Here is a 20,357-nt window from a genome sequence, read left to right on the forward strand (position 1 = left end):
TTTTTTTTATTTTTATTATTTTTTTTTTTTAATGCCTTGTATTTGCGTCGCTCCTACTTGCATCCCGTTCTCTCTCTCTTTTTCTCTCTCTCGCCTGGACATCAACAACACGAAACGCACTACTGCGCTATCCAGCGTCATGCTCATGCCACGACAAAAAGATGAAGCTGCACAGTGGAACAAAGTGTGTTTGATAAACCCAAGTTTTTTTTTTGTTTTTTACAAAGACCAACTTTTTGTCAAATTCAACAGCGCTCAGTGCTCGATGCAACGCGAGGCACACACAACAAGCAAATCATGAAAGCAGCAAGGCATCCAGGAACCACTCGCGAGAGTGAACGAGAGGCAGCGACAGAGACCGCGTCAAACGGAACAGAAAGGCAGGCCAACAGCCGGGTTTACGAAGGCACAGAAAAAAACCGAACAACGTTCAGATCTTTTGGGAGGGGTCAGCCTTGGCAGCTGCGAGGTCGTCCTTGCTGGGGAGGGCGTTCTTCTCGTTGGTGTCAGCCTTCTTGAGCTTGCTCTTGTCGAAGGAGCCGAGGCCAGCGATGACGTCCTTGCCAGTGTCAGACATTGTAAATTTGTTACTGCTTTTTAACTGAAAAAAAAGAAGAGTGATTCGTTCCAAATGCAGAAAGTGTTTCCAAATGTGAGTTTCACGAAAAACAACAAAAAAATCACAATGAAATTCAATAAAAAAAATGGATGACAGAGGAAACAAGCAAAAAAAAAAAATAAAAAAGAAGCAGCGACAACCTCGCAGGCTATCGCCCGAGATGAAGCAGCGGGTGCAGCCAAGGCAAGAAGAGCGAGAAGACGCACGACTCTGCCGAAACGTGCAAGAGAGGGAGAGGGAAGGCGAAACGAAGCAAAGGAAGAACGAGTCCAACAAGCCGGACCAACGAAACGAAAAAAAAAAAATGTTTCAGTTTTTTGTTGTTTTTTTTTGCTTGCCTTCGTTGTTGCAGCGGCGCATCGCGCAACGTGCAAGCACCAAGGCTGAATGTTTGTGCAGTCTGCGTCTGACGCGCTGCAGCGCGAACGCAAGAGCGCATGCCGCGTACGAAAGGCAGAAAAAGGAGCCAACCGTTAAAATAGTAAAATAGTAAAATAATAAAATAAAAAATCAAAAGGCCTTCCAAATCGCGTAACCCAAACAAACAAACAACAAACAAACAATCGCACATAAAAAGAAAGCCCAACACAAACAATGCAAAAAGGAAAGTAAGGCAACAAGGGAAAAGGCGCTTGGAACCAGGCATCCGGCAGTGGATGCACAAGGGACACGAGAGAGGGAAGAGAAAGCAGTGGAGGAAGGCGTCAGAGTGAAGAAGCAAACGCAAGAAGATCGAAACCAAAAGAAAAAGGTGGTGGAGAAAAAAAACCAAACGGCGCCACCTCGCACACTGTGGGCAGGCGCCAATGTAAGCGGAGAAGAGAAAGCGCACAACAAGAGGGAGGTATGGGATGGCAAGAAGAACAGAACCGCGCCAGGAAGAAAGCGGAAACCGTTGAAGGCGAGAGACAAGAACAAAAGTGAAACGGAAATTGAAAAGCGCCCTTACAAAAATTCAGACTGGCCTCGCATCGGATTTGGAATGGTGGCTTTTAAAGGGCGCAGGCATGCTTGAATTCATGCAATGCATCGACGTTCAATTTTCCAAGGCAAATTCGAGTGTGGAGGGTGTTACAGTGAGTTGGCGGCACGCACGAATTTGGTTTCAATGCCTCTTGCTTCACTTCGGCACAATTTGGACTCTCAGGATTGAATCTGCATGGGCATGTGTATTTATTGCTAAAGCACTGTCAGCATGGCCATTCAAGGTTAACGCGAGGCTGCCATGCAGTAGATTCGAGCGAGCGTTTTTGGATTTGAGCGGACCACATTGACCGTGTCCCTATTCTGCTTGCTTTGATCCGGAATAGAGTGTTGAAGGATTTCTGTGCAGTGCAAGATTTGAGTCGGCAGCGTTTCTAACCCGACTTGGTCTGTCCAGGAAAGGAACAACAATCACACAACGACAAACGCTGCAGGGGGGCTTCACATGGTCGCGCTTCGGCCTCAAGTCACAACTCGCAAATAAACAAGGAAAATATATTCTCATCCGAGGTAGCACTGTCAGAAAACATCGAAATGTGCACGACATTGGGGAAAACGTTCAACACAAGCACGCGAGAACAGCTTGCTCGGTGTCGGCAAGCAGGGCTTTGACTGCGGGATGGAGATGTTGGCGCTCGAGACCGCGCATCACGGCCGCCGCATTCGGCATCAAGTCGTGGCCGCGGACGATGCTGACATACGTGGTCCAAAAAGAGACCCGATTGTTGCGGTCAAACGAGGAGGTTGCTTTGGCTGTCAGCTGGGCAATCAAAGAGTTCCACAGCACGTCCGGGTCGTTTTCCGAGTCCGCGAGCACGCGATCAACCATGGCCATGGTCTCGTCGTTCTCACTTGAATCGAAATCACTCGCAGGATCCTGCGGTGGCTCGTCCGAGCCTGGGTCACTCGAGAGGGCCGAATCAGGGGCTGCTGCGGCCTCTGTAGCTGGGTTGCTGGTGCTCGTGCTCGCCTCGGTCGTGACCGTGAAGGCATCTGGATCATCAGCAGCTGGATCAGCGGCCGCAGATGCTCGGTCTTTGCGGTTGCCTTTCTCGTTGACGATTGGTTGCTTGCAAATGTCACAAATGCGTTTGAGATCGCCTTTCGAAAACGTGCTAAGGTCATCGTTCGTCATGGTCGCAAGCCTGTCAGCAGACCGTTGCATGGACCCTTCAGGCTCGCAATGGTGCGCTGCTGTGGGCGGCGGTTTCTGCTTCGACTCCTTGCAGAAATCTCTGAAGGTCGAGACAAAGTACCACTTGCGCTGCTGGAGGGCCTGAACAACTTCGGCACGCCGTGCGTCTACGTCCGTGCTCCTGAGCAGTCGGTGCAGAATCAAGTACGACTCAATACACGGCAGCAGCGTGTAGATGACGGGCGCGCCAACAACTTGTGTGATCCGAGCCTGGGCGGTTGGGAGATCGGGCGAAGCGGCGTACATGTCACTGTCTCTGAGAAAGACGTGCTTGAGCTTGGCCTGCGTCAGAATGTTGGAAAGATTCTGCTTGTTGACGGCACCTGACGTGGTCAGAAAGTGGAAGTGCTGGCCGAGGGTCGTGTACTTGCTGTAGAACGCCTGGTCGTTCGTGCCTTCCAACACGAGCAGTGGCTTGCTGCTCTTGACCTGGCTGAGGGCGTCGAGGATTGGATACAGGGAAGCGCGACCTTGCTCGTCCTTGGGCAGGTCGTCTGTCAGCTCGACGGCCTTGCCATCCGGAGTGAGGAACATAATCTGTTGATCCGTCTTCAGGCGCGGATCGATGATGGCGCGCGAGTTGGTCGCAACAATGAGCTGGATGTCGTGCTCGGCGCACGTGCTGACGAGAAAGTCATACAGCTTGGCTGTCACATTTTCGTAAAGCAGTGATTCGAGCTCGTCGATGAGGAAGATGCGCTGCTTGAAGGTGTTCGAGTCGTGCGCAATCTTCTTTTCGAGGGCCTCGACTTGGGCAGCGTTGATGGTTGCGTCAGTGGTCAGATGGTAGAGAAGCGTCAGAATGGCAATGATCTTCTGCAGCGAGCCGGCGCAGGCACCAATGTCAAGGGTGGCGCCACGCTCGGTTACGGTAGCAATTGCAGGTCCATCTTTGTTTGGTGCAGCGACCGTGGCCTGGAAACCGAGATGATGGAGTCCATCGTTCACAAAGTCTTTTGCCTGAAACAGCCGGGGGCGCAGATGCTGCACACCGGCAGTCAAGAACATCTTGATTCTAAGCCGCTCTTCCGACAGGTCTCCCCACTGGTAGGTTGGAGGCATGAAGGCGAAGCGGATTGGGGCGAGCGACTCGTGGTTTTCGGGCTTGTCGTGGAGAAGACCGTCTCTGAGCGAGTACTGCAGCACCACGTTCTTGTTGGCTTTGTGATGGTACTTGGTGTCATGGAACGTGCCCGTGAGCGTGAATTTCTTGTCTCGCGCGTCGACATGGACGAGCGTGTGTGGCGCCTTGTACTGATTGACGAAGAGTCGGTCGCCAAAGAGGTCTTGCAATTCACCTGAAAAGTTGAACTCTGTGCTGTCAAAGTGCTTGGAGCTGGGCACACGGGCGTTGTGGCCGCGCAAGAAGATGAGAATTGCCCAGAGGATTTGCGTCTTGCCCGAGCCGTTCGCGCCAACGATAATCTTGGGGCTGGGTGTCAGGGTGAGCGTGATATCCTCGAACCTTTTGAAGTTCTGCAGCTGGAGCTGGTGCAGACTGAGGTACAGTAAAGAATGAGCGATTTTGCTCAAGGCCGCTATCTATTGCAAACATCATCACGACACATACCGAAACTCTGACTGCGTTTCAACTTGAGTGGCCGAATCCATGAAGGGCGTGAACAAGAAGGAAGAAGCGGCGGCGGCGGCGGCAGAAAAAAAGAAAAAAAAAAAGAGAAGAAAAAAGCGCGCGAAAATTTTGCAAGAAAGCCGCTCAAAGAAGAAAAGCCAAGACTGCATGCAAACTGCACCCATAAAAAAACTCGTCAACCCCATTCGAATGGTTTCAGCTTGAGGCTGTCAGCGAGCTGAAAGTACTTGCTGACGTTGCGACTCATCATTATCGGTCGATTTGTTTAACTTTCAAAGTTTCCGAAAATGTTTCAAAACTTCCCAAATTTCAAAATTTTTGGAGGAAACAGGTTGCCGGGCAAGAAATGTACCGCTACCTCCATGCAGGAGAGAGAGAACGAGTGAAACAAAAAGGGAAAAGAAAAACCTGAAGGGCATCCAGGAAACAAAAACAAAAAACGTTAAGCAAAACAAAGAGAGAAAGAAAAAAAGAGTTACAACAAGCAGTATTCCCGCGTGGTCTCCCACCGCAGTACTAACTACTCTCATGGTGGTTTAACTTCGCAGAGCGGAACGGGATGCGGTGCATTCCACCAGATATGGCCGTAACTGAAATACAGTAGTTGGGTGTTTGGCTGATATGTGAGCATGGAGCGGGGTGAGCGAGCGCAGACAAAAAGGATGAATGTGTTCAGTGACAACCTCGGCTTCAAGCTCGTCACTGAGTCGACACACCCGACCCGACCCTCCATGAATCAATGTCAAATATGTTTTGCAACGCCATTGCCGTCAAGTGAGTCGGATGTTTGGTGGAAATTGCTTGGAAATTTTGCAGAAAGTTGTTTCGAGTTCTGCCGAGCCAGACAAGCTCGTTCGGCCCAAAGTCGAGTTTCTCTGGGGTCCTAATATCGTCCAGTTAGCGAAAATAGTCAGGTGTTGACAATACGAGGCCTGGTGTTGGTTGGCCAGCCGTTTGAAATGCCGGAAAGGTCGACAATGCGAGATTGCTGCAAAAGGTAACACCTTTTCCGGTTTTCGACAAAACACGGAAAATCAAAAACAGCTGCACGCCCACGCTTTGCCCCTCCAGCTTGGACACGGACTTCGCGTGAATGTTTGTCAGAACCCGAATCGTGTCCGTCCAGCCGGCAAAGGTAGCCGGTGGTAGTTTTAATGAGGATTTCGCGTATTCTTTCTCCGGGATTGTTGTTATTGCACATTTTGTAGATCTATCAATCAATCGACATTCCCTGGCCAATAGATCTAAGACCCAACCCGTGGGATCGGATTCTCACAGAGCTTGATTGTTTGGCATTTCATGCTCTCGCATTCTTCGAGAACTGGTTTGGTCGTTTTTTCCGCGAGCCAAATTGTGGCCTTTGACTATGCCAGAGCAAGGAAAAGCAAGACATCCCAACATGTCAGCCGTACCTGTGCCTGACTCGTGTCATCTTGGACTACCCGGCGAGATCCGGACGAAACACGCGCTTGCATCCGTCCGTTGTGTTTGTAAGCGCACAACGTGATTGTGTTGGCCGTCCTTTTTGCTCTTCTGACCACGACCCTGTCGTCGATGAGTACTGCCATATTCTAGATAAGAGGCGCTCGCAAGCGCCGTTCCGTCCCATTCACAACAAAGCACGCTGTTTTTTCAGTCCAGTCAGTTACGCTGATGGCTGATCACTCTGTTTTTGTTTGGGTTTTTAAAATTCAAGTTTGTATTTTTATTTTTTTGTTTTTCGTTCGGTTTTCCTTTTTTGCGACATCGGTACGCCAACGCGCATCATCAAACACTCGGAGCGATCCACTGCTCTCCTCCGACGTTCTCGCTTCATTCGCAATCGCATTGTGAAGGCGGCAGTTCGAAGCTGAACGAGAGAACGACAAGAGGTAGAAGCTGAGTCTGAGACCAAAGCAATCAGGACACAATGCATTTGTACTTTAGCACTATCCTGCACTCCTTCGCTGTCTCTTTCCCCTTGCGATGATCGAATGCGTCCTGTTGTAAAAAGCGAGCAGAAGAAGCGACAGAGCGGAAGGAGCTGCGGGTCACTGCGACTGGCCTGAAAAGGCCGTTGTGGAAAGTCGGGCTGATGTGTCTGTCGCTTATTCTCTTGGTCTGAAGCGAATAAGAGAGCGATTCAAGCAGGAGGAAACGAGTCGCCTTTCGTCTGTTTTCGTCGTCGACACCACATTTGCCACATTTTCCCCCTTTTCGAGTGTCCTTGAATAGCATTCAAAAACTCTCACAAACCGCTTATCTGTCTGTCTGTCGCTCATGTCACTTCTCAGGTATGACGCTGAAAGCACCGCTTGCCGTCCTCGCCGTGCTCGCGGGGCTGCACTTTGCAACAACGTTGGCCCAATCACCGTCCGCATCATGTTCGAACTCTCAGCCATTGGTCGGCGCTTCCAATGCGCCACGTAGTTACGACGGATCCGTTGGTGTCTACAATACTCCATGGATGAGTCCTCCGCCTGCATCCTACAATTCGGGGGCTGGCAAATGCATCACCTGGCAGTACACGCCAGCTACTGCTGGAAACATTTACTTTAGCACCTGCGGACTCACCTCGGATGATACCGTGCTGGTCGCTTCGACGGGTACTTGCACAAATGACTTTGGCGAGACAATGATTCTGATGCTTGATGACACGAGTGGCTGCCAATTTCAAACAATCTTGAATTTTGAAGCAACGGCAGGAACCCGCTACTTCCTCCATATGTGTACCTACGCCTCGTACTATTTGGATCCCAGCACAGCAGTCAAGCTCACGTCCGGGCAATTCATGTTTGACTTTCAGTGCCCCGCTGGCATGACGGATCACGATTCGTTGGTCGAGACAGCATGCATCAGCTGCACAGGCGTGCAGGGCATCTACGCCCCGGTCGATTCGCGTGGCGCATGCTCCACTTTGCTCTGCCCGGCCGGCACCTCGGATGACGACAGCTCTTCGCTTACTCCTTGTGTTGCATGCGGTCCCGGCACCGATACGTCGTCACCTGGCAAATATGGTTTGTGCACCAACTTTAATGTGCCTGCAGGCAAGTACGATCATGACTCCAACTCTGCCACCTCGGCGCTGACGTGCCCTGCTGGAAATTATGCGCCCGCAGCCGGCATTTTGTGCACACCTTGTGCGACTGGGTCATGGGACCATGATGGGTCGTCTGCAACCGCATGCGTTTCGTGCGCGTCCGAGTGCGTGGCTGGGTATTACGAATCACCGGGGTGCACTCCCACGACCAACCGCGCTTGCGCCACCTGCACTGCCGTTACCTCCTGCGCCGCGTCGAGCACGACGTGCACATCACCCACAACCTCGCGCTGCTCGACTTGCCTTGCAAACTTTTACAAAGTGGCGGGTCCCTCGAGCGACACGTGTGAGGCCTGCGCTGCAGCCTGCACCACGGGAACGTTCGAGACTGCTGATTGCACGGCGACAAGCAATCGCGTGTGCACCGCATGCACTGCCATTTCCGATTGTGATGCGACAGTTTCCTGCACTTCGACAAGCAACGGCCGCTGCTCTGCCTGCGCTTCGGGGCATTACCTGGTGCCCGGCTCTACCTCGGCTCAAGACGCGTGTGCCGTGTGCGAGACCTGCGGCGTTGGCACGTTTGAGTCGCAGGCGTGCACGCATGCCACCAACCGAAACTGCACGCATTGCACGCCGCTTGAAAACTGCGCTCAAGTATCGTGCACCGACACCACTGACTCTGTGTGCGTGCAGTGCCATGCGGGCTCATTCTACAATACGACCAGCCAGGCGTGCCACGCGTGCGTCGAGTGCGCTTCGAACGAGTTTGAAGCCATCGCTTGCACCTTCCTCACCGACCGCTCATGCAGTGCTTGCGCCAACGTGACAAACTGCGCGTCTGTGACTTGCACATCTTTGGACGACTCGATTTGCGGATCCTGCACGTCCACCACGTACATGTCACCCAACGCCACCGCGGGCGACGACGAGCAATGCTTGCCCTGTGCGCCTGTCGCCGGTTGTGCGCACGCGAACGTGGTGTGCACGACTGCCACCGACTCTCGTTGCAACGCTGCGGCCAGCTCGGCGGATCCAACTGTCATTATTGTTGTTGTCGTTCTAGCTGCATTGTTGTTGATTGTTGTACTGGTTGTGCTGCTTGTCAAGCGACGACAACATCGTCGATCGCAACCACGTTTCGTTGCCCAACCCAAGGACTCTGTGAAGGACTCGGCCGGTCCGATCTATCAGGAGGCGGTTCAAATGACAGTCTCTCCTTTGAACCATTCGACGCGACCTGAGAGAGAGGAGGACCATGCGGTGGTCGGCCAACAACAGCCAGATCCTTTGTACCAAGCTCTCTCGACCGATGCTAAAGAGGTGGTCTATGATTATGCAAGCGCGTATGTTCCCGGCAGCAATTCGCGTCGCATCCGTGAAGGCTTGACCATCGTGAAGCACCTTGCCAGTGGAAATTTTGGCGATGTGGCGCTGGGTCAGCTGTCGTTCAGCGTCTTGTCCCCGCGAGCACAAACCTTGCTTGGACCTACAGCATCCGAAACCGTGCAAGTTGCCGTCAAGTCCCTCAAGTCTGATGCAGACGAGAAATCCCGCAAAGACTTTGAGAGCGAGGCGAAACTGATGGCGCCGTTTGTGCATACGAATGTCGTGCGTCTGCTTGCGGCTCTTGTAGAGTCCGAGCCCCACCTCGTTCTGCTCGAATTCGTGCAATACGGTGATTTGCACTCTCTTTTGAAAAAGTCCAAGCTCCACTCGCTTTGGTGGACTCAGAACGAGCAGATCCACGCCATTCGTCAGATTGCGCTTGGCATGGAGTATCTGGGCACGCTCCACTTTGTGCACCGTGACCTTGCCGCGCGCAACTGCCTTGTTGGCAAGGGAATGGTGGTCAAGATTGCCGACTTTGGGCTTTCTCGCGAACTCGCTTCCGAGAACGACTACTACCGCATGCAAACGCGCGGCAAGCTTCCTGTGAAGGTGGGTAGCGGGTGTGTGCCAATTTTGTTGCTTGTGGTGCTGGTGATACTGACTCAAGTGGTCTTGCGCTCTCCTTGCAGTGGATGGCACCTGAAACAATGACCTTCCGCAAGTTCTCGTCCATGTCGGATGTCTGGTCGTTTGGCGTGACCGCCTGTGAGTAGAGTGTCATGTTCTGCAGAAATTCGCTCCTGAATCTCACTCGTTGTTGCATGTTTGCAGGGGAATGCTTCACTTATGGAGCACCACCGTACGGCAAGATGGACGGTCGTGACACTCTGGCTCATGTGGAGGCTGGAGGTCGCCTGCCCCAGCCGAAGTACTGTTCACCAGACCTTTATCGTTTGATGCTGGGTTGCTGGGACATGTCGCCTGAAAAACGCTCCACCTTCGCTCAGCTCACCAAAGCTCTGAAAAACTTTGATGATGAGACGACGATACGCGACATTGGTGCAATGCTATAGCCGCGCACTAGAATGGGATCTAGTTTTCTTGATGTCACATGATGCAATATGATGCAATGGCGCTTTGGCGGCTTTGTGACTTTGCGTTTTCATGTTACTCTAATACAATTTACAAATGGTTGCTTCATGTTTCAAACGGCTGCCAGCACAATCGTTGGTGCCAATTCCTCTGTGAAAGTCAAGCAGTCGACATCAACGCGCCCGTGTCTGCTTCTTTCAGCTATGAATCAACGCCTCGTCTCATGAGTTCCTCGCACCACCACCACCACCACCACCCGCCGCTACAAGTTGGAATGGATCAAAGTTTGTGCTGCAATGCAAGAGTGACACACAAAATGATCACCCGTATTCACAACACAAGACACAACACAATGCCTAAGGTTGTTTCATGATAATGCAGCAGAGTATCCAGGAACGTAGCGCAATTGCTTGTGAACCAGAAATGCCACATCCTGCAGTTCGTCAGCATCCATCGAAATTGCCACGTGAGGGAGATCTATACAGAATGAATAAAGCAGCAGCGACCACATGAAATGAGTCAGAGCAACGCGAAAGTGCGGTCTGCGAATAAGCACACTACAAGTCAAACAATCACGAGAGGTGTCGACTGTTACCTTGCGCATTGTCCAGAGGTAGTTGGAACTTTCGTGTGGCGGGAATATTTACTGGAAGACTAGCTGCGCTCTTTGATGCAGGTGGTGCATCGTCGACTTCCATAGCAGTGGGGTGTGCGGCCTGTCGACCAGCATCAGCTGACTTGCGCGTTGCCGTGCTTGCATTCGTCGATGGGGTTGCAGGAGGCGCAGCCAATGGTGCTTTGGATGCAGAGTCGCGCGTACTTTGAGTCGCTGAGGCAGAGGCTTGGGTTTGGGGTTGAACAGAAGCGAGCTGGCTGTCCGAACTGGCTGGCGGGGAAGCGACAGGTCCAGGCTTTGACGCTGCAGCTTGGACTGGAGGAGCAAACGTGCGTCTCGTCGCACCAGGCTCCTGCCAAGGCCATGATGGCGGCAACGGTGTTTTCTCGTCCAATGCAAAGGAGCCTGAATCGGATGGCTGAGGATAAACTGGCTTGCTGGTGGCAGGATCGTACGTTCTCGCCGGGAGTGGGTTGAGCACCGCTTCATCCAGCGGGAGTCGAAAGACGAAAGGATCAATCGGAACCACCGCACGCGCCTTGACGCATTCCGAAATCCAGTTGACGTCCAGATACACGAGCTTGCCGTTCTCGAGGTCTTGTCGAATCCTGCCATCAGAGTCTAAATCCAGCGCGAACGTCCATACCGCGTCGGGACTCGGTTGTTGGCTTGGCTTCGACAGGTTCTTGACCCTGCCTCCGTTCGTAGCTGGTCAGCGAACGGGCATTTTGGAATGCAATTTCGACATAGAGAGTTGTGTTTCCAGTGAGTGGTTGTGTTAGGTTTCAAACATTCTCAGATTTGCAACCACCAAGAAAAGAGTCGCGGTTCAATTTGTTGGTTGTCAATATTCTCAGATTTGCAGCAGAGAATGGTGTTTCGAGTGGTCGTTTTGGTTTTCAAACACTCTCAGATTTGCAGGGCACCCAAGCAAAGACTCGCGTTTCAAGTGAGCGATATTTTGCGATATTTTGTTGGTTGTCCACTTTTCTCAGATTCGCAATTTTGTCTTGCTTTTTTTTTTCCCGCGCTTTTTTTTTTTTGTTTGTTTTGGTTTAAGCGTTGAATCTTGCCACACGACGTTCGTGCGCGGCGCTCGGTATGCAGGAGCGAAACCAATGATACAACAGAGTTCCCATTCTCAATGGAGGACGAGGCCATCAATAGGGCTGGAGCGGTGAACGACTCACTCCAGCGCGCAACGATCGCGGCAGGGACGTCTGCGGTGAACTGGGCGACCGCTTGATCGAATAACGGTGCGCTACTGCTACTACTGCTACTGCTACTGCTACTACTGCGGGCCGTGGTGGCCGTGTGCGCGGAAGCCCCAGCAGAAGACGACGAGAGCTGCTGCGATCGCTTTGACTGCTTGCTCATTGCGCCTCGTTCTGTCGTTCTGTCGTTCTGTCGTTCAGTTCGGATGAATGCAACAAAACGAAATGGAAAGAACAAGAATGAAATACAAAGAAGAACTGAACCAACGAGTATGGTAGCCAATGTGCAATTGGGGATTTTCGTGCTGAGCCTCAGTCCGTCTGCTGCGAATTCAACGTCATCCTGGTTGCCGCACGTTCATGAATGGATGGATGTATTTTCACGTTCTGACCTTTTCCTTCAAAATCAAACGAAACATGAGGCACTCTTCCTATATTTCAACTTTGAGTGAGACAGTGTTTTGCATTGAGAGGGATTCAGCGACTCTCTCCATTCTCTCTCTTTCTCTCTCTCTCTTCCCTTTTCGCTTTCTAATCTGCGTTGCGAGTCTGTTACCCCCCCCCCCACCTGTGGGCCCTCGGACGAGACGTGGAGATGTGCGAACGAAGCCGAAGCGGAGAGAGAGAACCACAAACGCTATTTCCTACCTCTCTCTCTCTCTCTCTCTCTCTCTCTTCTTTCGATAGCCTCATCCATACATGCACAGGCAACAATTGCAACAAGAGCAAGTTCACACCCTTCCTTCCACGACCGACGCGTCATCCAAACAACAACCAAATTCGCCCGCGGTTTTTCTGATTCAATGGAAACCCAGCGAACCTCCAAAAAAAAAAAAAATCAAAAAAAAAATCAAAACTTGGTTTCTCAGACAAATAACCAAATTAAAAAAAATGCTGTTTCTTACGTCCTTGCTTTTGAAGTCTTGCTTCCCCCGAGGCTTTTGCAATTTTGGAAAGTTCAACACTGGCTTTTGATTGCTGACAAATTCGCATTGAATGTTTGTGTCGCAGGTCGTTGCGTTGAGCAAAGTTCTCAAGAAGCCTCGATCGGGATCTCCTACAGAGAAGACTGAAGCACACATCGACCGCAGGTTTGCTTCTGCTGAAAAAACATTCGAAACGAAAAGATACCAAAACCAGAACATGGGTAACTGCTTGAAGAAGACCAAGTTCCACCGCCTGGAAGACGAGCACTTGCCCGACACACGAGCACACTGGGCCGAGTATAATGCGACGCTGAAAGCTCGCGAAGAGGTAACGAGGGACTTTGTTGAGGGCAATGCTTGTTTCGGCGTTTTTCGTTTTTGGTGTGCTCCAGCCACGGAGATAACGTTGAAGAGGGCTCATGGCCTTGGCTGTGATGGTCTCATGGGCGTTTGCGTTGCTTTCCTCAAATCCTCTCGATCTCTGTGTTGGAATTCTGCACTCACAATCAAATCCAACTGACTCCTTCTTCCCCTAATCACCAACAGCAAAAGGTCACACACAAGGCGCAGATGGAAAAGCTGAAGGACATGTCGCTACATCCTGAAAAGTACAAGGAAGAGCGCCGATATCGCGAGAAGCAAAAAGAAGAAGCCGGCCGGTAAAACAAAATCAAACGTTTTTGGGAGTCAGCTGCCTCCCTCCTGTCGATTTCTTGCCGTTTCGTTTTTATTGGACTTTGTGATTTGTTGTTTTTGCAATGAAGTGTGCATGGCATGAGTGTGCTCTTATACACGAGCACTGCATGCACCGTCGGTTTTTTTTTGGTTGTTGTTGTTTGGTTGTGAATTTTCTTTGATTGCGTGAAAATATTACTAGCTGCCTGGTTTTCAAAGTCGTTTGTTCTTCACAGCAATGAGATGCGGGGTGAGCAATGGGTGATTGGGGGGGGGGGTTGCGCCGATTCACGCACTTTGCATCAAATGAAACTCTGTCACATCTCCCAGTCTGCTACAAAATTTCCAATTGCGCCGTCGAATCTTCGAGAAGGCATCATTGAGGTCTTGGTGACATCACTTTGCTGGCCCTGACGCCGCCGTCCATTGCCATGACGAAATTTCAACCCTTCAAATCCGGAAAGCGACCATTTTTTCACTTCAGCTCACTCTTCCAATCTCTGGCAGTGCCAATCATCATCATCATCATCATCAGCATCATCATCCAAGTGAGTGAAACTTGCGATGTGCATCCCGATGGCTGAACTCGACAACTCACCACTCAAATTGGGGGTGTGTGAATGATTTTTGCTCAGACAACAATGACACGTATACGAATACCGCTCGACGAGCTCGAGACGGTTCTCCACGCCGTGCTGTCTGCGCACCGCGACTTGCCATGGCCAGAGTCGTTCTCCCAAGAGCTGATTGCGCCCGCCGAGAGCGAGGTCGAGCTGCCCGCCGTGGTCACCTTGGAGCGGCCACTCCTCCCCGACTCGAACTCGCCGTATCTCACCGACGCCGCGCCACATAACGGAATTCGCGTGTATGCATCGCGCCCACTCCATCGCACTATTGCAAAGCGACTCGAGTACTGGATGGATGCAAAGTGCTCGCCCGTCCGCCAAGCCGATTCAGTCACCGAGTTTCCACTCTTGCAGGACGCCGATGCCACCAGTGAGGCTGTTTTGCAACTCGAGGCCAATGTGCTCATTGCACTGCAGCAAATGCAATCATGCTGGCAGTATCCAGAGCAACGTGGCGTTGTGGTGCGCAGTGTGCTGCGCGTTCTCGGCGTTCGCGGCATTCAGCGGCTCTTGTTCATGCGACGCACTCTTGGCAGTTGCTACTTGACTGAGGCAAATGCAATCCAACTACCGGCAATGTCGCCCTATGAGAAGACGCGCGAGCTGGTTGAGACCACGGATTCACAACAACCGAGCAACGATTCCACCGCCGCCGAGCTCGAGTTGGATGTTTCCGCAGATGGTGACAGCCCACAACCAAAGCAACAACCAGAGACATCTGCCACTTTGTCAGCCGCTGCGACCTTGGAGGGACACACTGCTTCAAGCAAACCCAAGTGGTCCAGCCAGCAGCACCCGATTGCCCTGCTCCCCTGCGTGACCACCCTCCTGACGAGCTTCAATCGCTTGCACAATCCCAATGCCAAGCTAACTGTCGGTGCTCGTGCGCTCACCAAGCATTCGCCTCGCGACACCACTGCGGGCTGGTGGGGCACCCCAACCGGTACCGAAATGGCTCGCAACATTCATGGCATGCGTGTCGTCTCTCGGATTTTGGCTGATGCAACATGGATTAACATTCACATGTTGCCACATGAGGTATGTGTTGCGGCCTGAACGATAGGTTGGGCCCTGACAGAGTGAGTTGAAAACCGTAAATCCCCCAAAACTCTTCATTTTTCCTCGAGTGAGCTAAACAGCAACCCACTGCCTCCGCTAAACTCAACAACCTCGCACACCTTTGAAGAGCTGACTTTAAAACCTCATCTCAAACAACAGATCCCCGTGCTCGAGATTCGCAACTCTGATTCGTACGGCGCTCGCTGGTCGATTGACGGCAAGACTTTCCGAGGCTTCCTGGAGCCGCACTCCAAAGATGGGTTTTTGAATGGCTGGAAGCACTAATCAGCGTGAAACACAAGGAGGGGATGATGTATTGGTGGTCAGCCCAGACAAAAAACCGACACAAAAATGGATTGTCCAAATTCAACCCCGAAATAACAAGTTGTGTGCGTTGCATATTCTTTTTAGTTGTACAAGAAAATCGAATCAAAGCATCATCGAAAGTTAGCAAATAGTTTCAATGGTACAGTACATTCATGGGCAAGAAAACAAACAAAAACAACAAAACAATAACAAACAAACAAAAAAAAAAAAACCAAAACAGCATGTTGTTCAAAATCAATTTTGAGGACGATCGCTGCGAGTCACAACCCCTTGAGGCTTGGGCTGTCCAGCAATCTGTGGCAGAGGACGCACGATGACGGGCAGATTGTTGTCCAAGGCGATCGGCGACGATGCACGCGCAGGCTGGATGGCAGGCTGTCCGCTGTTGAGCAGAATGCTGGTCGCGGCAGCTGGCGACAGGGCCGGAGCGTTGTTCAGCGTGTTGGAGGTCGGGCGAATGGTCGGGGGTTCGAGATAGCCCGTATCAACGAGATAGCTCAGGTAGATTCCGAGCAAGTCCTGCATGGGGCGACACTCGATGCCCGAGTTCTCGAGCGTCGCGTACAACTGCGTCGTGTCCAGCTTGGGCGACTTGGATCGCGTTGGCAAATCGTCGAGCACGAAATGCAGCAGCGGGTAGAGGGCGTTGTTGCGCGACTCGAGCGTCATCTTCATCAAGCCTTCACGCCACTCAATGTAGTCTTCAAACTGAATGTCGTAGCCGTACACGCGCAGCAGGCCAAACAGATCGCTAAAGCGGAAGAGGTGGGGGTTGGCAAAGTGGAAGACCTTGCCCAAAGCCGCCGGCTGGGTCGCAATGTGCGCAATGGCAGAGGCGACGAAATCGACCGAGCACATGTTGACCTTGTTGCGCATTCGAGGCGCCTTGCCGAGCTGGATGCAGCCCTTGATCAAGCGGACGAGGTAGTCGTCAGTGTTGGTGACGCCAGACTTGCTGTGGCCAAGAATGTAGCCAGGGCGCAAGATGGTGATGGGCCACTGGTGCGTGTCACGCGCAAGCATAAGAATGCGCTCGGCCACCCACTTGGACTGGGCATAGCCGACCGACAGGCCCGGACCACCCTCCAGAGGCTCCTGTTCCAAAACCGGCTCGTTGCGATGCAAGTAGTGCAGCGAATCAAACACGGACGTGGACGAAACGAAATGCAGCGGCTTGATGTGGTGGGTGACGGCCAAGCGCAGCGCCTCCACCGTGCCATCCACGTTCATGGACTTGAGCTTGGAGTAAGGGTAGACCCAGTGCACGAGAGCACCGTTGTGGATGACCACATCAATCTTGGCAGCGAGGGCATCAAATGCCGCTGCTTCCAGTCCAAACAGGGGCTCTGCAAGATCGCCGACAATCACATTCACACGACTCGTCTCCTGCTCGACGACGGCAGGGTTCTCAGAGCTCGTCCAAAAGCCGTTGGCAGCCATGTTCTTGAGCAGGCGATCGCGAGCGCTCGCCACAGACGATCCGCGGACCAAGGTGTGGACTGTCGCTGCGGAATGCTTGGACAGCAGCGATTGCAGCAAAAAGCAGCCGAGGAAGCCCGTGGCACCAGTCAGGAAGATGTTGGTTGGGGAGGTAACGCTCTTGGCCAGGTCCAGCGGCGCTGCGGCGGCCGCGGCCTTCACCACGGTGGCATCAAGAACAACCTCGGCCTCAATGTTGAGCTCTTCGGCGTGCTCGCGACTCGAGTCTGTGAGCAGCGCTGCAGGGTCGCACTCGACAGCATCCAGGGCTGAGCTGATGGAGCGGATGGTCGGGTACTGGTACAGCAAGTTGAGCGGCAGTTCGCGACGCAGTGCTTGGCGGAGCTGGAATGTGAGGCGTGTAGCAAGAATCGAGTGGCCTCCGACGTCGAAAAAGTTGTCGTCCACGCGCACGGGACGGCCAAGGACAGACTCCCACAGCTGCATGAGCTCGCGCTGGAGCGGCGTCAGTGTCGAGTCCTCTTGCGCACTTCCAGCGCCCGTTTGGGCAAAGAGCACCGCACGATCCGGGAAGGGGAGCTTGTTGCGGTCAATCTTGCCGTTGGGCGTGAGCGGCATGCGCGTGAGCGGGAAGAAGACGGTCGGAATGGCGTACGAGGGCAGCTTCTCCTTGAGGAAGGCGCGGATGGCGTCAATGTCGTAGCCGTCAGGCGCCGGGACGGGGTGCGGGTTGACGGGAACAAAGTAGCTGACAATGGTCTTTTCTTCGTTGGCGTCGCGGCGCACAAGGGTGACATTCTCGCGCACGTGAGGGTGCTGGCCGAGGTACGTGTCAATTTCCTTGAGCTCGATGCGGAAGCCGCGGATTTTGACCTGATCGTCCGCCCGTCCAATGCACTCGACGGTGCCGTCGGGCATGTAGCGTCCGAGATCGCCAGTGGCGTACAAGCGATCGGTCGGATCCTTGGCGTTGAACGGATTGACGATAAACTTTTCAGCCGTCTGCTCGGGCAAGCCCAGGTAGCCTTTGCTCAGATGAGGCGAGCGCACATACAACTCTCCGAGTTCGCCCACGCCGGCCAGGGTCACCGTGGCAGCAACGGCCGCAGCGGAAGCGGCACCGCCATCCACCGGCGGGTTGCGGTTGAAGATGAGCAACTGAACATCCTTCATGCCGCGACCCGCCGGGAGAATCTCCTTGCGGCGCTCCATGCTTGCTGCGTCGTTGAGCACAGACAGATAGCTGACTGCACGCTGGGTCTCGGTCGTGCCGTACATGTTGATGACACGCACGTTGGGCGCCAGAGCTTGCAGGCGCATGACATCACGACGAGTGAGCACGTCGCCGACAAAGAAGGCCAGGCGCAAGTCCTTCATCTGGGCCGATGCGTTGGCGGTCAGCAGCTGACCCATGGCTGGGGTGAGATGCGTGCACGTGCACCCGTGGCGGGCCATCCATGCCGCGAGCTGCCCGGGGTTGGCAATGTCATCCGCGCTTGGAATGTGGATGGAGGCGCCCATGAAGAGCGGCGTGAAAATGTCGCGTTGGATGGGGTCGTGGGCAATGCCAGACAGCATGGTAAAGCGGTGGTTTTCATCCTGTCCAAATTCCGTCATCATCCACGGGTAAAAGTGGGTGAGGGAGATGTGTCGGCCGCGCACGGCCTTCGGAATACCGGTGGATCCGGATGTGAATGAGAGCGTACCGACAGAGTCGGGCCCGACTGAAACGCCGGGGTTTGTTGTCGCGTCGGGCGCGAGTGCTGCCTCGAGCTCGGGCGTGTCGACGAGCGGCGACAGGCCTCGAAGCTGGCAGACAACGGACAATTCCTTGTCAATGTACGTCTGCACTTCGTCGTCAAGTGCTCCTGCAAGCCGGAGCGTGATGACAGCTCGCGGCTTGGCGACACTCAAGTAAATGATCTGGCGCTGGACGGGGTAGGCCGGGTCAATGACGGTAAAGGTGGCGCCGGCCTTCAGGATGCCCATGATGGCCACCACCAAAGCAGCCGAGCGGTGGGCGTAGAGGGCGACAACATCTTCGACCTGGATTCCGTGACGGATGAGGTGATTGGCGACGCGGTTGCTGAGCTCATCCAACTGGCGGTACGTGAAGACCTCTGATTCTCCTTGCACGATGGCAGTGCGATCTGGATGCAACGCAGCACGCGCAGAAAAGCGGTCGTGGATGGCACCAAACCAAGTGTCGTCGAGCTTGACATTTGGGTCGGGAAGGGCCGGTCGAGACACCTCGGTGAGAATCGACGTATCGAGCACGGTCAAGTGGGCCGAGCGCGTCATGTGCAAGAGCATGAGCTCGAGCTGGCGCAGCATTTCGGCCATTCGCTCGCGCGAAAAGAGCACCGTGTTGTAAATGGCGCGCAGCTTGAGCGGGAGCAGACGCTTCGAGTCGGCGAGCTGCTCTAGGTAGACAGTCCAGTCGCAGCTTTGAGCGGCATCCAGCGTGTGCGAGGCCACATCGACAACGTTAAAGAACCGGATCTGGAAGAGCGGCATCAGTGAGGACGAGGCGCGCTCGTCCTGGGCTGTTGCAGACGCCGGCAAGTGGCTCGCAGCGTTCGAGTCGGCCGCGCGCAGCGTCTCGAGCAGCGCATCGAACGGAATGTCATTCTTGTTGGCGGCCTCTTCGACATCGCGTGCGTGCAGAACGACATCGCGCAGAGTCGACTCACCGTTGACGCCAAGGCGCAACACGAGCGGGTTGTAGTTGGACGACGAGGAGCCAATGACAATGTCTTCCTCGCGCGTGTACTTGTGCACGAGGATGGTGAAAGCTGCCAGAACCGTGGTGAAGGGCTTGACGTCGGCGTCCAAGCTAAAGTGCAAGATGGATCGGCACGTCTTGTCGTCCAGCAAGAGCGTTTCCTCGCCTTCGACCATCTGTTGTGAGAGGGAGAGCCGGTGGAAGGCAAAAAGTGCCGAGTGGTGAGACATTGAAAAAACAAAAACAAACAAAAAAACATGCCAAAATAATCGCAACGCTAGACAACTCTTACCTGCTGCTTGACAGGGCGTGGGTAGTCTGTTGGCAATTGCGGATATGGCAGATTGGCGAGACGCTCACGCCAGTAGCCGAGAACGGCGGGATCGACCGAAGGTGCGTTGGACACATGACCTGGGCCGTTTGGAGTGGCTGTTGCAGGAGGCATGTTTGAGTAGTAGAGATGCTTTGTTTTTGTTTTGTTTGAGCTTAGTGGGGGCGATCAGTCACAGAGGGCGTCGTTGACGAAGAGTCGGAGGATTCAGACGAGGATTCAGAGATGGTTCGTCGGGAAAATCCAGAACGCGAGGAGGTCAACGAGAAGAACGGCAACGGATGCACCAAGTCGAGGTTGCTGAGATTGGAGGTTGTGAGATTGCTGGGAGTCGCAGTGCTCGTGCTCGTGCTTGCGTTGGAAGAAGCGCAAGAAGTGCTCGCGTTGGTAGTGTTGCTGTTGTGGTTGGATGAAGAACCAGTACGCGTCTTGAGCAAGTTGGACCAGATTGGGAACGACGAGTGAGACATTCAGTTCTTTCTGCCAAGTTGGATTTTCCAATAAGCAAACGAGCTCAGAAATGTCAACAAGCATCAGATTGTGTGTGTGTTCAAGTCTTTACAGTCGAATGCGGGGATGGCTTGGA

General features: G+C 53.3%; 8 protein-coding genes and 1 non-coding gene across 9 annotated transcripts; 3 read left to right on the forward strand and 6 right to left on the reverse strand.

Annotated features, from left to right (window-relative positions):
* Positions 1-185: 185 nt before the first annotated feature.
* On the reverse strand, positions 186-1,564 carry CAOG_06989 (hypothetical protein; the record flags this gene model as incomplete). Its single annotated transcript, XM_004343663.2, has 1 exon — positions 186-1,564. A coding segment is annotated over exon 1 (144 nt), but the record flags the coding sequence as incomplete, so codon positions are not given.
* A 598-nt stretch (positions 1,565-2,162) lies between these two features.
* On the reverse strand, positions 2,163-4,409 carry CAOG_06990 (hypothetical protein; the record flags this gene model as incomplete). Its single annotated transcript, XM_004343664.2, has 2 exons — positions 2,163-4,296; positions 4,369-4,409. 2 exons carry the CDS (start codon positions 4,407-4,409, stop codon positions 2,163-2,165), a joined length of 2,175 nt encoding a protein of 724 aa, XP_004343714.2.
* A 452-nt stretch (positions 4,410-4,861) lies between these two features.
* On the reverse strand, positions 4,862-4,977 carry CAOG_09776. The gene has a single exon (XR_889840.1). It is a non-coding gene; the product is annotated as a 5S ribosomal RNA (ribosomal RNA).
* Positions 4,978-6,664: 1,687 nt separating this feature from the next.
* CAOG_06991 (tyrosine-protein kinase Src42A) lies at positions 6,665-9,813 on the forward strand (the record flags this gene model as incomplete). The annotated part of the gene is made up of 3 exons (XM_004343665.2): positions 6,665-9,349; positions 9,430-9,505; positions 9,572-9,813. The coding sequence occupies 3 exons, from the start codon at positions 6,665-6,667 to the stop codon at positions 9,811-9,813; spliced, it is 3,003 nt and encodes a 1,000-aa protein (XP_004343715.2).
* A 329-nt stretch (positions 9,814-10,142) lies between these two features.
* Positions 10,143-12,008, reverse strand: CAOG_06992 (hypothetical protein). The gene is made up of 3 exons (XM_004343666.2): positions 11,639-12,008; positions 10,428-11,156; positions 10,143-10,309 (listed from the first exon to the last, which is right to left on the reverse strand). Exons 1-3 carry the CDS (start codon positions 11,823-11,825, stop codon positions 10,200-10,202), a joined length of 1,026 nt encoding a protein of 341 aa, XP_004343716.1. The 5' UTR covers positions 11,826-12,008; the 3' UTR covers positions 10,143-10,199.
* A 665-nt stretch (positions 12,009-12,673) lies between these two features.
* CAOG_06993 (hypothetical protein) lies at positions 12,674-13,475 on the forward strand. Its single transcript, XM_004343667.1, has 2 exons — positions 12,674-12,916; positions 13,135-13,475. The coding sequence occupies exons 1-2, from the start codon at positions 12,806-12,808 to the stop codon at positions 13,249-13,251; spliced, it is 228 nt and encodes a 75-aa protein (XP_004343717.1). The 5' UTR covers positions 12,674-12,805; the 3' UTR covers positions 13,252-13,475.
* A 309-nt stretch (positions 13,476-13,784) lies between these two features.
* On the forward strand, positions 13,785-15,394 carry CAOG_06994 (hypothetical protein). The gene is made up of 3 exons (XM_004343668.2): positions 13,785-13,811; positions 13,899-14,927; positions 15,108-15,394. The coding sequence occupies exons 2-3, from the start codon at positions 13,905-13,907 to the stop codon at positions 15,231-15,233; spliced, it is 1,149 nt and encodes a 382-aa protein (XP_004343718.1). The 5' UTR covers positions 13,785-13,811; positions 13,899-13,904; the 3' UTR covers positions 15,234-15,394.
* Positions 15,395-15,397: 3 nt separating this feature from the next.
* CAOG_06995 (aminoadipate-semialdehyde dehydrogenase) lies at positions 15,398-19,885 on the reverse strand (the record flags this gene model as incomplete). The annotated part of the gene is made up of 2 exons (XM_004343669.2): positions 15,398-19,616; positions 19,733-19,885. 2 exons carry the CDS (start codon positions 19,883-19,885, stop codon positions 15,510-15,512), a joined length of 4,260 nt encoding a protein of 1,419 aa, XP_004343719.1. The 3' UTR covers positions 15,398-15,509.
* Positions 19,886-19,926: 41 nt separating this feature from the next.
* CAOG_06996 (hypothetical protein) lies at positions 19,927-20,241 on the reverse strand (the record flags this gene model as incomplete). The annotated part of the gene is made up of 1 exon (XM_004343670.1): positions 19,927-20,241. The coding sequence occupies one exon, from the start codon at positions 20,239-20,241 to the stop codon at positions 19,927-19,929; it is 315 nt and encodes a 104-aa protein (XP_004343720.1).
* Positions 20,242-20,357: the final 116 nt, after the last annotated feature.

Source organism: Capsaspora owczarzaki (genome assembly GCF_000151315.2).
Source record: "Capsaspora owczarzaki ATCC 30864 unplaced genomic scaffold supercont2.13, whole genome shotgun sequence".
Taxonomy (NCBI): Eukaryota; class Filasterea; order Ministeriida; family Capsasporidae; genus Capsaspora; species Capsaspora owczarzaki.

What these genes read in the sequence shown, in the direction of transcription:
- CAOG_06992 (XM_004343666.2), bottom strand. Translation starts at nt 11,825, where the DNA reads ATGAGCAAGCAGTCAAAGCGATCGCAGCAGCTCTCGTCGTCTTCTGCT. An exon ending in CGCGATCGTTGCGCGCTGGA is followed by an intron (nt 11,157 to 11,638) that starts GTGAGTCGTTCA and finishes TTCGCTGACCAG; the next exon opens with CTACGAACGGAGGCAGGGTC. An exon ending in ACCTCTGGACAATGCGCAAG is followed by an intron (nt 10,310 to 10,427) that starts GTAACAGTCGAC and finishes CATTCTGTATAG; the next exon opens with ATCTCCCTCACGTGGCAATT.
- CAOG_06993 (XM_004343667.1), top strand. Translation starts at nt 12,806, where the DNA reads ATGGGTAACTGCTTGAAGAAGACCAAGTTCCACCGCCTGGAAGACGAG. An exon ending in CGCTGAAAGCTCGCGAAGAG is followed by an intron (nt 12,917 to 13,134) that starts GTAACGAGGGAC and finishes AATCACCAACAG; the next exon opens with CAAAAGGTCACACACAAGGC.
- CAOG_06994 (XM_004343668.2), top strand. Translation starts at nt 13,905, where the DNA reads ATGACACGTATACGAATACCGCTCGACGAGCTCGAGACGGTTCTCCAC. An exon ending in TTCACATGTTGCCACATGAG is followed by an intron (nt 14,928 to 15,107) that starts GTATGTGTTGCG and finishes CTCAAACAACAG; the next exon opens with ATCCCCGTGCTCGAGATTCG.